This window comes from Lutjanus erythropterus, chromosome 20 (genome assembly GCF_056507025.1).
Source record: "Lutjanus erythropterus isolate fLutEry1 chromosome 20, fLutEry1.hap2, whole genome shotgun sequence".
Lineage (NCBI taxonomy): Eukaryota > Metazoa > Chordata > Actinopteri > Lutjaniformes > Lutjanidae > Lutjanus > Lutjanus erythropterus.
This window is the reverse complement of record NC_139336.1, coordinates 30,631,689-30,644,414: the sequence shown is the minus strand read 5'-3', so window position 1 is coordinate 30,644,414 and position 12,726 is coordinate 30,631,689. Positions and strand designations below refer to the sequence as shown.

The window sequence follows — 12,726 nt, the reverse complement described above, 5'->3', positions numbered from 1 at the left end:
TTAGTTACTAGCTGCTTTTCAGATAACAGTTTGTCGGTAAATGTGAATGCTTGTGATAAACTGAAGGATGAAGTGTTCCTCAATGGGCTGAGAAAATTCTCCCACATTTTAAAGCTGGATAAACTCTTTAAAACCCTCTTGGATTAGCTGGAAAATGAACTGTCACGAAGCTGAAAACAGAATTTTTCTCAGCTCACGAAAAGTTGACTTTTCAGAGATATGGACGCAGGACGGCTGCAAACATATTCTGATCTTACGGAACATGAAGTAGTTAAAAATCATCTCAACCTTAAACATCTCCAGCAGTAAAATGCAACATAATGCAGCAGTAATATTAATACAGTAGTTTTTCATACTTTAAATTAAATTCAGTCCATAAGGTTTTGAATGCAGGACTTTTCCTTGTATTTGTACTTTTTATTTTTACGTTGTGTCATGAGGAATATGCACATTTTCATTCCAGTCAAACATTTGATCAGGTGATTTTACAGATGTGTTACAGGCTAGAGGAATACTCCTCATTATAACCAACTACTGCAGTGTTTTGTTGAAATTAAATCTGAAACCTCTTCCTGCAATAAAGCATGGTGGCACTGAAAACAGATTTGTTATAAGGGGGATCAATCATGACCTTCCTTGACTTCAAATCTGTTTTTTTTTCCTACAATGTGAGCACATTTAAAATATTTATTATGAAATCCAGGTGCCGATCAATCAGCCTTTTTGTTTGGATAAACAGGATTTAAAAACTCAATTTAAATGGAGCAGTGCTGCAAGATACTTATGGGATGCTGCAAAGTCACACTGCAGTTTAATTCAATTTATGCAGCTTATACTGCGTTTTAACCAGGAGGCGAATTAAGGAAGTGTGACATCTTTAAACATAACCCAGTTTAGTTTGTAGTCAGACAAAGTAGAACCCCCCACCTCCTGTTAAATGATAGTAAATATTGCTTTGCTTTAGAAAAGGTTATGTTGTCCTGGTTACATTTGAAGGTTACAAGTTACCACTATTGTACTATTGTACCCTTTCTCAAAACATGGCCTGCTTTTCTTCACATACACTTGTTAAAATTTAAAATGATACGTTACATAAATCTGTCTGCCCCCGACAGATTTTCCCTCTTAAAAAAAATCAATATCTGAGGATGGCATCTCCATTCGTCCCTCTGGATATCAGCCTTTTTGGCCTTGTTTCCTCCCTGTCTGTCAGCACGCTCACCTTTCTGATACTGCAGCCAGAGCTGCTGCTGCGCCTTCTTGCTGGGGAAGTAGATGCTGCAGCTGAGCTCCGAGCCGTACAGAGCCTCAGACACGTAGTGGCTGCCGTACTGCTGGAGAAAAGCCAGCAGCTCCTCACGCGTGCTCTCTGCCGACAGCGTCTTCAGCACCTTAGAGAAGCCTGCCGGGTCAGGAAGGAGATGGAAGAACGGTGATTTTGTATGCCGAAGGCTGGGAAGGATGGGCTGGATATTAAGGTTTTATTAAGGTGTTATAAATGTGCAATTACTGCCAAATTTTATCAAGGGCACAGGCAGATACATAAATAAAGATACAGAATGATAACATGCAGAATATACATAAAAGCTGTATAGAAGACAGTGAGGGAAACTAGATTATTACCATGGGCACTGGCCAGACTTAGATTAATGTGTGAGGTGCTTTGTGATGTTTAAAGGATAGTTTGCATTATTTTTAGTGGAGTTGTATGAGGTACCTGTGATACTCAGTGTATTACCTCCAGTAGATAGTAGATATAATGGATAGTAGGAGTACCAGTGTAGGAAGATAAGCAATGTACCGCTGTGTACAGGGTCAGTAGCATCATATTTTTTAGCCACCAAAAAAGCGTGTGCTTTATTTAGAATATTTTAATCACTTTACTTTGCCATCAGACTGCTTTTTATTGAGCAAGACAAAATCCGTAATTTTACCTCGCAAAACGTGACAGTTGCTGGTCTACTGCTGCCTCGATCAGTTCGTTTGTTTGTGTTATTGTGTTGTAAAAGGTAAGCTCGGATTCATTAAAGTCACATAATCACACAAACAAAGTAACATATTGAGGCTGTGGTAGTGCAGGAACTCCCATGTTCTGCCAGGTAAAATTACTGATTTTGCCAATGGAGATTGGTTGGTTTGGAGAGAGCATTATTTGTCTAATATAACGGCGGATCCCCTGTTGTTAAAATGGTGAAAATATTCTGAATAAAGCGTTCACTTAAACTAATATTGATTTTCTTAGGTGGGCTTTTTTTCAGTGGCTAAAATATGTGTTGCTACTGACCCCGTCGACAGCAGGGTATTGCTTAGCTTCCATGGTAGTACTCCTCATTCTAGGGCTGTGTATCGGTACTACTTAATGCCCCATACAATCCCACAACCCAAACTATCCCTTTAAGAAGAAAAACACGGGGTCAGATATTTCAGACACTGACCTGTAGATAAGGTGATGGAGCTGAGTTTGACTTTGTACAGATTGCTGCGCACTCTCCACTGTTGCACCATGGGATAGCCCACTGCCTCACTGAACTGAGCATCCCCTAAGAAAGCCAGAAAAAAAGGGAAGGAGACAAATTAAGAAAGAAGTAGGAAAGACAGCAAATGCATCAATTTAAAACAAATTACAAAGCTCAGATTCATAAAGAGCAGCTGAAAATCAAAATAAATGAATAGATAAATAAAATCCATCATTTCATTTGAAGAGTTTATTGCAGATCTATTGTTATCCATTATAGCCTTAACATCATTTGTTATCACAGCCCATATCCCAGCTGCTTGTGGATCAATGGCAGATATATAGTGCAACCTGAACTCCAATTGGATTGCTGACATTAGAAGTGGGAGCAATCTCGCCTTTCTCTGCAATTCAATTACCAAACTTTCACACCAGTTTAGAACTAAAGCCACGAAAGTGAAGAGCAAAGGGAAAGAAGAGAAAAAAAAATGCTTACGGGAACCTTGATCCTTCGCCTCTGGAAAAGCGTTTTCCACCTGAGACGTTCATGCACGTTGAAAAAGGGCAATTTAGTTTCTATGCGCGTGTCTGTGTGTGTGTGTGTGTGCGTGCGTGTCCAATCCTGGTGAAAGCAGAACCCAAGTAAAAATCTCCGGGGTCAATGTGGACCGAATGCCAATTTAGCTAATGGAGGGATTAGGGAGCAGAGGTGGAGATTTCAAGCCAAATGTCTAAGTGACTCTGTCCCCCACAAGATGGGGTGGAACAGGCAGGAAAAGGATAAAAGGATGAAAAGGGAGGTTAAGTGTGAGAGTTTACAAGGTCTAGAACACGAGCATGTGTGTGGGCCTGCGTTTACATAATATTTTGTGTCACTGATAGCATTTTTAAAATGGGGTTTGGGTTTTAACAGCACAATGGCACAGCCCATTTCTTTTCAAATGATCTTGGATTCTGGATTTCAGCAACAAGAACCTTGTGCATCTTTTCTGCACAGCTGTCTGATGAATAAAAATATTCTTAAGACAGACAGAAATTGATTTGTTTAGGTGGATCTTCTTGCAGCTGACCCTGCTGACCTCTGCTTCTCCTGACTGAGTGCATGCTGATCCCCATCTACTGTGGATAATACAATGACTATCTAGTTGTACTAACGAGTAAAACCCTGCTTCAGATATTCCAAACTAGCCCTTTAAAATGGGCTCAGAACCAAAACATTACTGGGCTTTTATTCACAGGCGTGTTGTTCAATAAGTCATATTGGCTGCAAATCAGTTCTGAATTAATTTTGTAATTGACCACGCATGGATCACAGAGAGATAATAGAGCTGCCACTGAAAAATGCAATGAATCGCATCTATTTGTCCATTACTCTCAGCGGGAGAGACAGACAAGAAAAGACAAGGCCACGATCCAAAACTCGCACACCCTCACCTGTGAGGAGCTGCAGGTTGGGAAGGGGCTCCGACAGCACCCCTCGACACTGCTCCTCTACCGGCAACGGGATGACCATGAGACCATCGGCTAGCTGGGGAAAGTCCTTAATGAAGTTGTTGTCCCTGAGCAAGAAAGAAAGAAAGAAAGTATTAAGAGCAGCTACAAGGAATTAACATATTTTGTTGATTTTGGAGGCCCATGTGGACAAAAGCGGTAGTGTTTCCACCGCAATAACCACAAGCATCACATCAAAATCAAATTATCTAAAGAAAAATTTCCTCCTGCTTCTTTTTTACTGGCTACCACACAACTCACTGTAACTTTGCATACGTGGGAAAATGGAAACAGGCTCCTCTGGTCTGCATGCCTCAAACCGTTTCAACCGATTTCGAGGAGAATCCGACCTGGTGGCAGGCATTGAGAATCAATATATAGAAATAGCCGATCTTCTCGGTGATGACCTCGTTTGCTTATATAGGTCACACAAAGGCATCGGTATTAAATTGAGACCGTTTCATAACCAGTTAAGAACTCCATATAATACATTTAGCATGTATAATCAGGAAAACGTACTGTCACATGTACAGATGTAAGTGTCAAAGGTAAAAGTACTCACTGCAGAAATGTTCCCTGTGACTCTTACAGTATTACACGAGTTATATTATTCATGCATTAATATAAATGTAGGATTTTACTGTTGCAGTCGGTTAGGTGAAGCTCATTTTTACCTGTTTTGTAAAGGTCTGATACTAATGATTATTTTTATTATAGACTGATCTGAATTGATCTGAATGATTTTGTAAAACTTGTCAAAATTTTGAGAAGTGCCATCACATTTGACCCTAAGTTACAGTTGCTACACTTTCCAAACTTTCCATTCTCGCGCTGCATTTATGCAGTTTATGATGATAACTGCGACAGATTTAACATTGAAATTGGGAATAACTGTTGAAACACGATGTCTTTGAATCTTCAGAGATGTAAACAAAAGCAGCTAAAATACCTACACTAATTTCCAAGTATTCCAAGTATTTAAAAGGAAATTATCCAGTGTTTGTTTCTACCAAAAGGTAACAACTCATAGCGACTACCAAGTATCACACCTCTACTTTATCCAGAGGTGGTGTTTAACAGTCAAGGATGCAGCTACAGATCCTGAACTCCATGAAAACATCTCAACAACAACAACACTTCAGAAAAAAAATCTACAAGCCCAACATGTTCCCGTGCCCCTGTCCACCTGCTGGCCTCCTGAATCATTCAGAGACAGGGATGTGGAGACTTCATTGTTTTTCTGTCTTGCAAGTTTCTCTATGCTAATGTTTTATGCTCTGACATATTTCGTCTGCTCTGCCTCACACAGGTAACGTGAAGGTGCCACAGTGGGTTCATCGTTTTTTGTGTAATTACTAGGAAAATACTGAACTTTTGAACACATTAAAGGTACAGTTGATGTTGTTTCATGCCTTATCATCACGGTGATTTGTTCCATCCGCGAGTGACCGAATCAAAGCGTTCCAATGACATGGGTGCAGGGCCAAAACGTGAATATGTGTGTGTTTGATGCTTGGCGGCCCAATAACGAAACCAGTCATGTCTTCCAGTTTGAGAGCTGTAGCCAAAGATAAGACAGACCCCCTGCAATCTCTCTCTTCCCCTCTGCTGGAGACGATAAGTACAAGAAAGGATGGTAATGAGAGAAGAGGTGTAGAAGAGGAAGACCCACATACTGTGCCATAACAAAGAACACCCATAAATGTATATGGAACTGATCTGTTTGAAAGGAACATTAGCTCTAAACCAGTCTTTTTCACGCTTCCATCTATTTGCACCTCTGCGCGATATCACAGTGGACAAATCGCTTGCAAAATAAATAGCTGCAGTCCTACAAGCAGAGAGATAGTGTACATTCCCCTCTGTTTTTGTTCAGCAGATAGATCGTTCTGGTTGAACCGAAGCAGCTGCAGTTCATTTCCTGTCAAAAAGATGAGTTGTCTTGCTGCATTCTGAGAGCATGGCAAGCAGCAGCAATTCCCATAATCCACTTTTATGGGACCAAGTCTCAGAGCACAGACCTTGTGCCATAGAGACTGGAGAGGAGGGGGAAAGTAAGGGGATGGGTGTGTGTGTAGGGGGGGGGCAACTTCCCTCTTCTTGATATCAATTTTTCATCCTGTTCCTCTCTTTCTGTCTCTCTCTTTTTGCTTCCTCTAACCACAAAAGCCTGTTAGACGCAATCACAGCCCCGGAGTTACAATGGAAGGGGTGGAAGGATTGACTCAAGGGCAGAGGATGAGAGGAGAGAGGAGAGAGAAGAGGTGCTGTAAAAAGATTACCGTGGCTTATGCTCACAGAAAACATATTGATTGCTAAATTAAATCATCCAGCTTCACACTGAGGCTCAGGGAACCTTTTCGAGTTGTGTGTGGACCAAGATGATACGTGGCTTTATGGATTTTCAAACCCAGATGTGGACTGTCCTTGACACCCTGCCACTTTACTCACAAGGCCTATTCACATTGTAGGGTTAAAATACATACTATATATCATGTACTATATCTCATATACTCTTGGAAATAAACCTTCCAAAGGGGTTCTTCCTGAAGTTCTGCCTAGAAACATTGGCTTCTACAGAACCCCTTTTTTAAGAGTTCAATGAAGAACCCATATCAACCCATGAATGTTTTTTGGAAGAAAGAGTTCTTCAAGGATTGCTGAAATCCTTGAAGAACTCTGGTTCTTTGTACCATAATATAAAAAGGTTCTCAGTAGATTCCCCTGGCTGGGTTCTTGAGAAACTCTTGGAATATAAAAGAGTTCTTGGTTGAGACCTATGGCTGGGTTCTTGACAAAAAAACATGGTATTCTCCCTAAAACCCTCTGAGTGGGTTCTAGATGAAACCACTGGAAAACAAGGGTTCTCAGTGGAATCCTCTCACTGGGCCTTTTACCACCAAATAAGCTCTGGTTCTTGAACTGGTTCTGTTCAGGAACCTTAGGGCTATTCAGTGAGCAAGTTTTGAGCAAAAACACTGTAGTTGTCGCAAGAACACTCAACAACCTATAGAATATGACACGGCCACTTTGGTTCCCAAGGAACTCCTGCTACTTTTTGGTTTCAGATGGGAACCAACTTTTCCAGTTCTTAACTTATTTAGAATCTTAAGAATCTTAAACAGAACATGGTTCAAGAACCAAAGCTAATTTAGCGGAAAAGGGTCTAGAGGGGCTAACCCTTTATGTCAGGTTTCAGGGAAAGGTCTCTGAAATGGAACCTTTGAAAAGGATCTACCAGGAGCAAAAGAGGGGTTCTCCTCCTGACATGGTTCTAGTCAGCACCTTTTTATCTAAGAGTGTACAGTAGTTCGCTGCAGATGTGCTTAAAAACAAAACTGAAAACTGACTGTATTTGGAGGATAAAAAAAAAAAGAAAAGTAAAGCCGAGTGCCTCAGGTCTTTGCGGTACCTGAGTGCACTTTAAATCTTTAACTGTCCTTAACCTTCTCTTTCTTCTTCTTCTGCCCTTGAGGGAAAAACGTCCAAGGCAAGCATAGATTGCTGCAGCGTCTGTCCCTTTTCGCAGAGGTTAAGTGGTGAGGAAGCAAATTCAGAACAGTCAAAGTGTCAATCCCGAAGATTTCTGTTTATGTGGACCACAGTCCCTTAGACCGTGTTTGTTTCCATGTGTGTTGCAGAAAATGGGCTTGAAGCATCTATTCTGCAGACAGCTCATTAGAGGAGGAGACATTCATCTGTACCACTACGACCCAAACATACCAATGCGGTTAACAAGATGAGCTCGTCTTTCAAGAAAGAAAGATAATTTCTCGCACACAAATGGTAACAATATGGTTTAGCGGTTACATGGCCACGGCTAATTTATCTCACCTTGAAGCGACAAAATGACATTTGTTAAACTGACAAGATTGACTTGGCCTAACGAGCTTAAACTTAACGAGCGGCAGACCTGGCAACAGAATTAATGTGTTTGCTGGCCCGCTGATATTGCTTACTGACACTTAAACGGAATAAATGGAGCCACCATTATTTATCATTATTAGTTGCACCTGCTTTCCTGCAAAGATAAGCCAGAACGTCTGCTGTGAGTAAAGGTCTGGAGAAGACCAGCCAGCGGTGTGAATCTGCCTTTCCAGCTGGATTTATTGTGTACTATATTAAACCAGCTGAATTAAATTAATCATCTGTGAAACAAAACATTTGCTGGACATGGACATTCAACCTTAACCTACAATGTGTTTTCAGTAATGAGCCTTTTCATTGAGGACATTTTGGCATGTCACAGTAGGAAGAGCACAAGTGCAAATCATAAAATGAATGATGGCTGCATTCCATTTAATTGGTTCAGTTCTAGGATCTTGGTATTGTGTATCTGTCAGATGGTTGTGGCTAAGACTTGACAGTCATTGTCAATATTATTAGAAACACCTGTGTTCTTCCTACAATTCAAAATGTCCTCAACATCTTTTAGAAAGTTACTGACGGGATATTTGACTGATGCAAATATACAATTTTACATTTCATCTAAAAGTATGAACTACTGGCCAATAAAAATGCAGCATAACCAAACCATTTGATAACAGACTGTTGTAATTTCTGAGAGACAGAAATTACAACAGTCAGACAGTTTCTTTAAGTTTGATAATGTCAAGATCATCAGACATGTTTGTCTTGATTAATATCAAGTTATCATCGCAAAGATATCTCAAACAATGTCACATTTACATTAAAAATGACATAACTGACCAAATGACAACAGTCATAAACATTCCTAATGACTCTGTCATGTTCAGGACAGGTATTGTACCATGGTTATAACAGTGTAACGACAGTGTTATGCACACCCTTTCAAATAAAGTATTTTTATTCTGACTCTGAGGCTAGCACACTCATAAGGAAAGACAAACACAAATAAAGTGACAAAGATTTAAGAGTTTTGCCACTAGCCTGAATATATAGGCTTGTATTTCAGTTCAAAATACAGTATTTTCTAAACATAACAGTCCTTTTTCACGGTAGACATTTTAATTTGTTGTAGTAAAGTACAGATCTGTCAGCTTAAAGCTATAATATGTAACATTTCCATATTAAAATGTCTAAAAATGCTAGTTATGTTACATATTTTGTTGAGCTGTTTACTTACATTATTCCAAATATTTCCAACAATGGTAAAACCCAAAGAAATCCATAATTTATTTAATGTAAGAGTGCATTTCCTGCTAGCTGCTAGTTGCTATAACTTGTGGTAAAACATGGGATACATTGTGTACATCAGAGTGAGGAAGGAAGTTGGTGTACTTGACCAAATGTATCACGAATGTACACTTTACGTCATCTGTGAACATGATTTCATGTCAGATAGATTTTCATCAGATGTGTCTGTGGTTTAACAATGAAGAAAACAACTCCCATGATTCCATGCTGCTTCACAACCTCATCAGACTTCATCTTTTGTTAATGTTTTATGTGAGAGAGACCCCTAGAAGCAGAACTTACATATTGTACATTTTATGTAGAGGTAGAGCCAGCAGCCAAAGAAGCCAAAAGACTGGAAAAAGGGGGAAACCTGTTATATCTGACTTGTTTAATAAGTGCAATCACATTTTTTTCTTGCCTCTGATGGCTACCCAGGCACCCAGCAGCGTTTCTGTTCCTTGCCGAGGAAAGCCTAGTCCCTTACCCCCTTGTAAAACTGCAAATTGTTGTGGAAAGCTGCAGAGGTGCTGCTGGGCTTCTTTTGTTACTGTCGTACAGAGCCAGCCTAACTATTTCCTCCTCATTTAATTCTCCAGAAGAAAGCAAATAAGCATATTTCCCAAAATGTCAAACTATTCTTTAATGACGGCCACACTCTGTTCTAGCGTCCCTGTAATTCACGGCAGTGTGACGGTAAAACGGCACATACCAAGGCCCTGCAACTGCCCCCCAAATGCAGTCCTTATTATACTTTTAATTAGACCTCTTCTTTTTCTATTATGACATGTAAAAATGGACCTTGAGTCTGAACCTGAACTTGAACTTTTATGGACTTTATAGTGTAAATGCTGCCAGGTGGCTGAAATTCATCAAGAGTAACAACTTTATCCAGGACTCCAATTATGAGGTTTTATATTTTTTTAGCTCCTCTACTAAGACCAACTCCAGGTTTATTCTATACTCATTCCAAGCAGCCAGCCCATTATTATTTTTTTTTCCAACCAAGCTTGTTTAGGAATCACACATTCCACTTACACACACCCTCCTACACAGCCTTACCACACTTAACAACCTCACACACACCACTTGGGTCCACCACATGCGAGTCTGGACTTGCTGGAAAACTTGCGTATTTACTCATGTTTCATTCAGTACCCATGTGTGTTCATTAAAGGCAGTGGACACTGCTGGGCTCCCTCCTGGCCAAACAGGCTTCCTATCCTCCTCGAGTGTACAAGTGGCAAACTCTTCCCATTTGAATGAGAGTCTCCAAAACAGAAGCTTTACAAATTACATCTGGCGGGATGAATACAAATATTCAACACCGGCCCATGCATATATATTAAAGCTCACTGTTGTTTCTCCTTTCTATCATTCTTCATGCGTCTTCCTGCCCTCTGTGTGTACTATTTCAATTCAAGCACAGTACAGATATGTTTGATTATTAAAGTATACTGAAGCTCAGGTCTTGGATGCACTTTTTTTTCCCCAGCCAAGCATAGATGTCAGTATCTCTGTAACAAATGTCCGCTGTTTGCTCAGCCTGGTCCCCAGCGGCAACCGTCTCCGCTTTTCCCTCCGCATCTCTTAGTCCTTCCATCTCTTTATTCACTCTCCCAGCTACACCTGCTCCCTCCTCCCAAATCACAGGCATTCTGGTGATAGGCACAGATGAGAGCCATCCACAAGTCAATTTAGAAAAATGTTTTTGTGCCTCTCTGCGTGTGTGTTTGAGTGTGTATCTGCGTTCATAATGGGCATGAAGGCTACAAGTCACTTGTGTGAGAACAGGTGTTCACGCATATGTCTGAGTGAGTGTTTATCTGAGTTTGTGACTGTGTAACTGATATTGAGTGGTACTTATCTAAACATTGTCTGAGGTAATTGGTTCTTGTGCTGTTTCCGTCCGCGTGGAAACCTCGTCCGCACATCGCGGCGCTGATCAGACACATTAAACCACACTCACTACGTCTTAACTGCTCCGACATTTCACAACATCTCAGTTCATTATCCACAACTCCAAAACTCATCCTGACAACAATGCGAGCTAATGGTGCCTTTTAAAATCGTGGCTTCTATTGGAAAATCAAATTCACCGCTGGGCTCCTTCATTTATTTCTGTCACATCTTCCTCCACACAATTCAAAAATTTAGGTAACACTTCATTTGAAGGGGTGAGCATAAGACTGTCATTACACTGTCATAACCCTGTAATGGCTGACTGCTGTCAGTAAGTGTCATTTTTAATGCAATGTAGTCATTCTTATTACAACTTGACATGAATCAAGCCGATAATGTCTGTGTTATGACAACTTGATGTTAACCAAGAAAACAAAATCCTTACAATATCTTTGTTGTTACAACTTGCAAGAGTGCATAAGACACCTAACATGAACATTAAGGAGCCTTTATGAATGTTTATGAGTGTTTTCATTAAGTGTCATTAGGGCAATCATGACATAGTTTGAGATGTCTTTGTTATGACAACTTCACATTATCAACTGATACTGCACTATGTTCTAAAAACTGGCCTTATAACATTTAATTACATATTTATGACACATCTAAAAGGTACCACTTTACTTTAAACTTTAACTCCACACTGACATTAAAAATGACATAATTCACCAACTAGCAGTTAATGACAATAGTCATAAACATTCCTAAAGTCTCCTTCATGTTAAGGACAGGTATCATAAGATGGTAATGACAGTCTTGTGTACACCCCTTCAAATAGGGTGTTTTTATTCTGACTCATCTGCCAACTAGGAGGCTAACACACCTACCAGGAGCCAAAATACTAGTAATAAGCTTTTGGGATAAACACGTTGGAAAGCTGAAAGCACAGTTACAAAAGCAGCATTTCGAGGAAATATTTTGTCACTACTGTAGGCCCACTCTGCAGGTTTGAAAGACGCACTCCTGCATGCAGAATTTTTTAGAAACGATTGTGAGACAGCCAGCCCATCACTTCAGCAAACGAATTACATGTGAATCCATAGTTCCCAGAGATGACTGAGCATCCTGGGTTTCGAACAGCTCCCCTAACAATGAGCAAATTGTTTCAGCAAACTGTAAGCCATGCAGGATGCTCTTTTCCTCTCATTTAGAAGCTGCTTTTGTGGACTGATGCAAGCACTAACAATGACTCCCTAATTCCCCCGAGGAAATGAGTATCGAATATACATACAAATCCTCGGTGCCAAGCTTACAAAGGCTATATTCTGATTATCAGAGTGTCTGGTCCGGTGCAGCTGCTAATTGGGCACGTGTAACCTTCTTAAGTCAAAGCTGAACAAGGTGAATTGCTCTTTAAAACGGAATAGACTTTCACAGAAAACAGTTTGGAGGATAATTTCAGTGTTCATGTTTGTCTTCACTTCCAATTAAAGAGTTTACAGCAGATAATCATGTTAAGTCTCTTCAACTCTCAGGGAAACGTCATGACTCTTTCATTGGTTGTAGCATGATCGTGCTAATTTGATGGAAAGTTGCCTAAATAGCGCGCTAAAGTTGGGCTAAATCTTGGTGAGTGAAAAACTGGCATGGTGATTTTCACTTTATGCTAATCCCCTGCACTTTTGGGCAACAGCATGCATTTTTTTTTGCATGCAGCATAA

At 40.2% G+C, this 12,726-nt stretch overlaps 1 protein-coding gene across 2 annotated transcripts in view; it reads right to left on the bottom strand.

Annotated features, from left to right (window-relative positions):
- The window catches only part of astn2 (astrotactin 2), a 382,265-nt gene that overhangs the window by 78,703 nt on the left and 290,836 nt on the right, over positions 1-12,726 (bottom strand). For both annotated transcript variants that reach the window (XM_084745505.1, XM_084745506.1), the window contains exons 14-16: positions 3,890-4,014; positions 2,436-2,540; positions 1,223-1,402 (exon numbers count right to left, since the gene is read on the bottom strand). In XM_084745505.1, the coding sequence (XP_084601631.1) occupies positions 1,223-1,402; positions 2,436-2,540; positions 3,890-4,014 (410 nt within the window). The remainder of the gene's footprint in view (positions 1-1,222; positions 1,403-2,435; positions 2,541-3,889; positions 4,015-12,726) is intronic.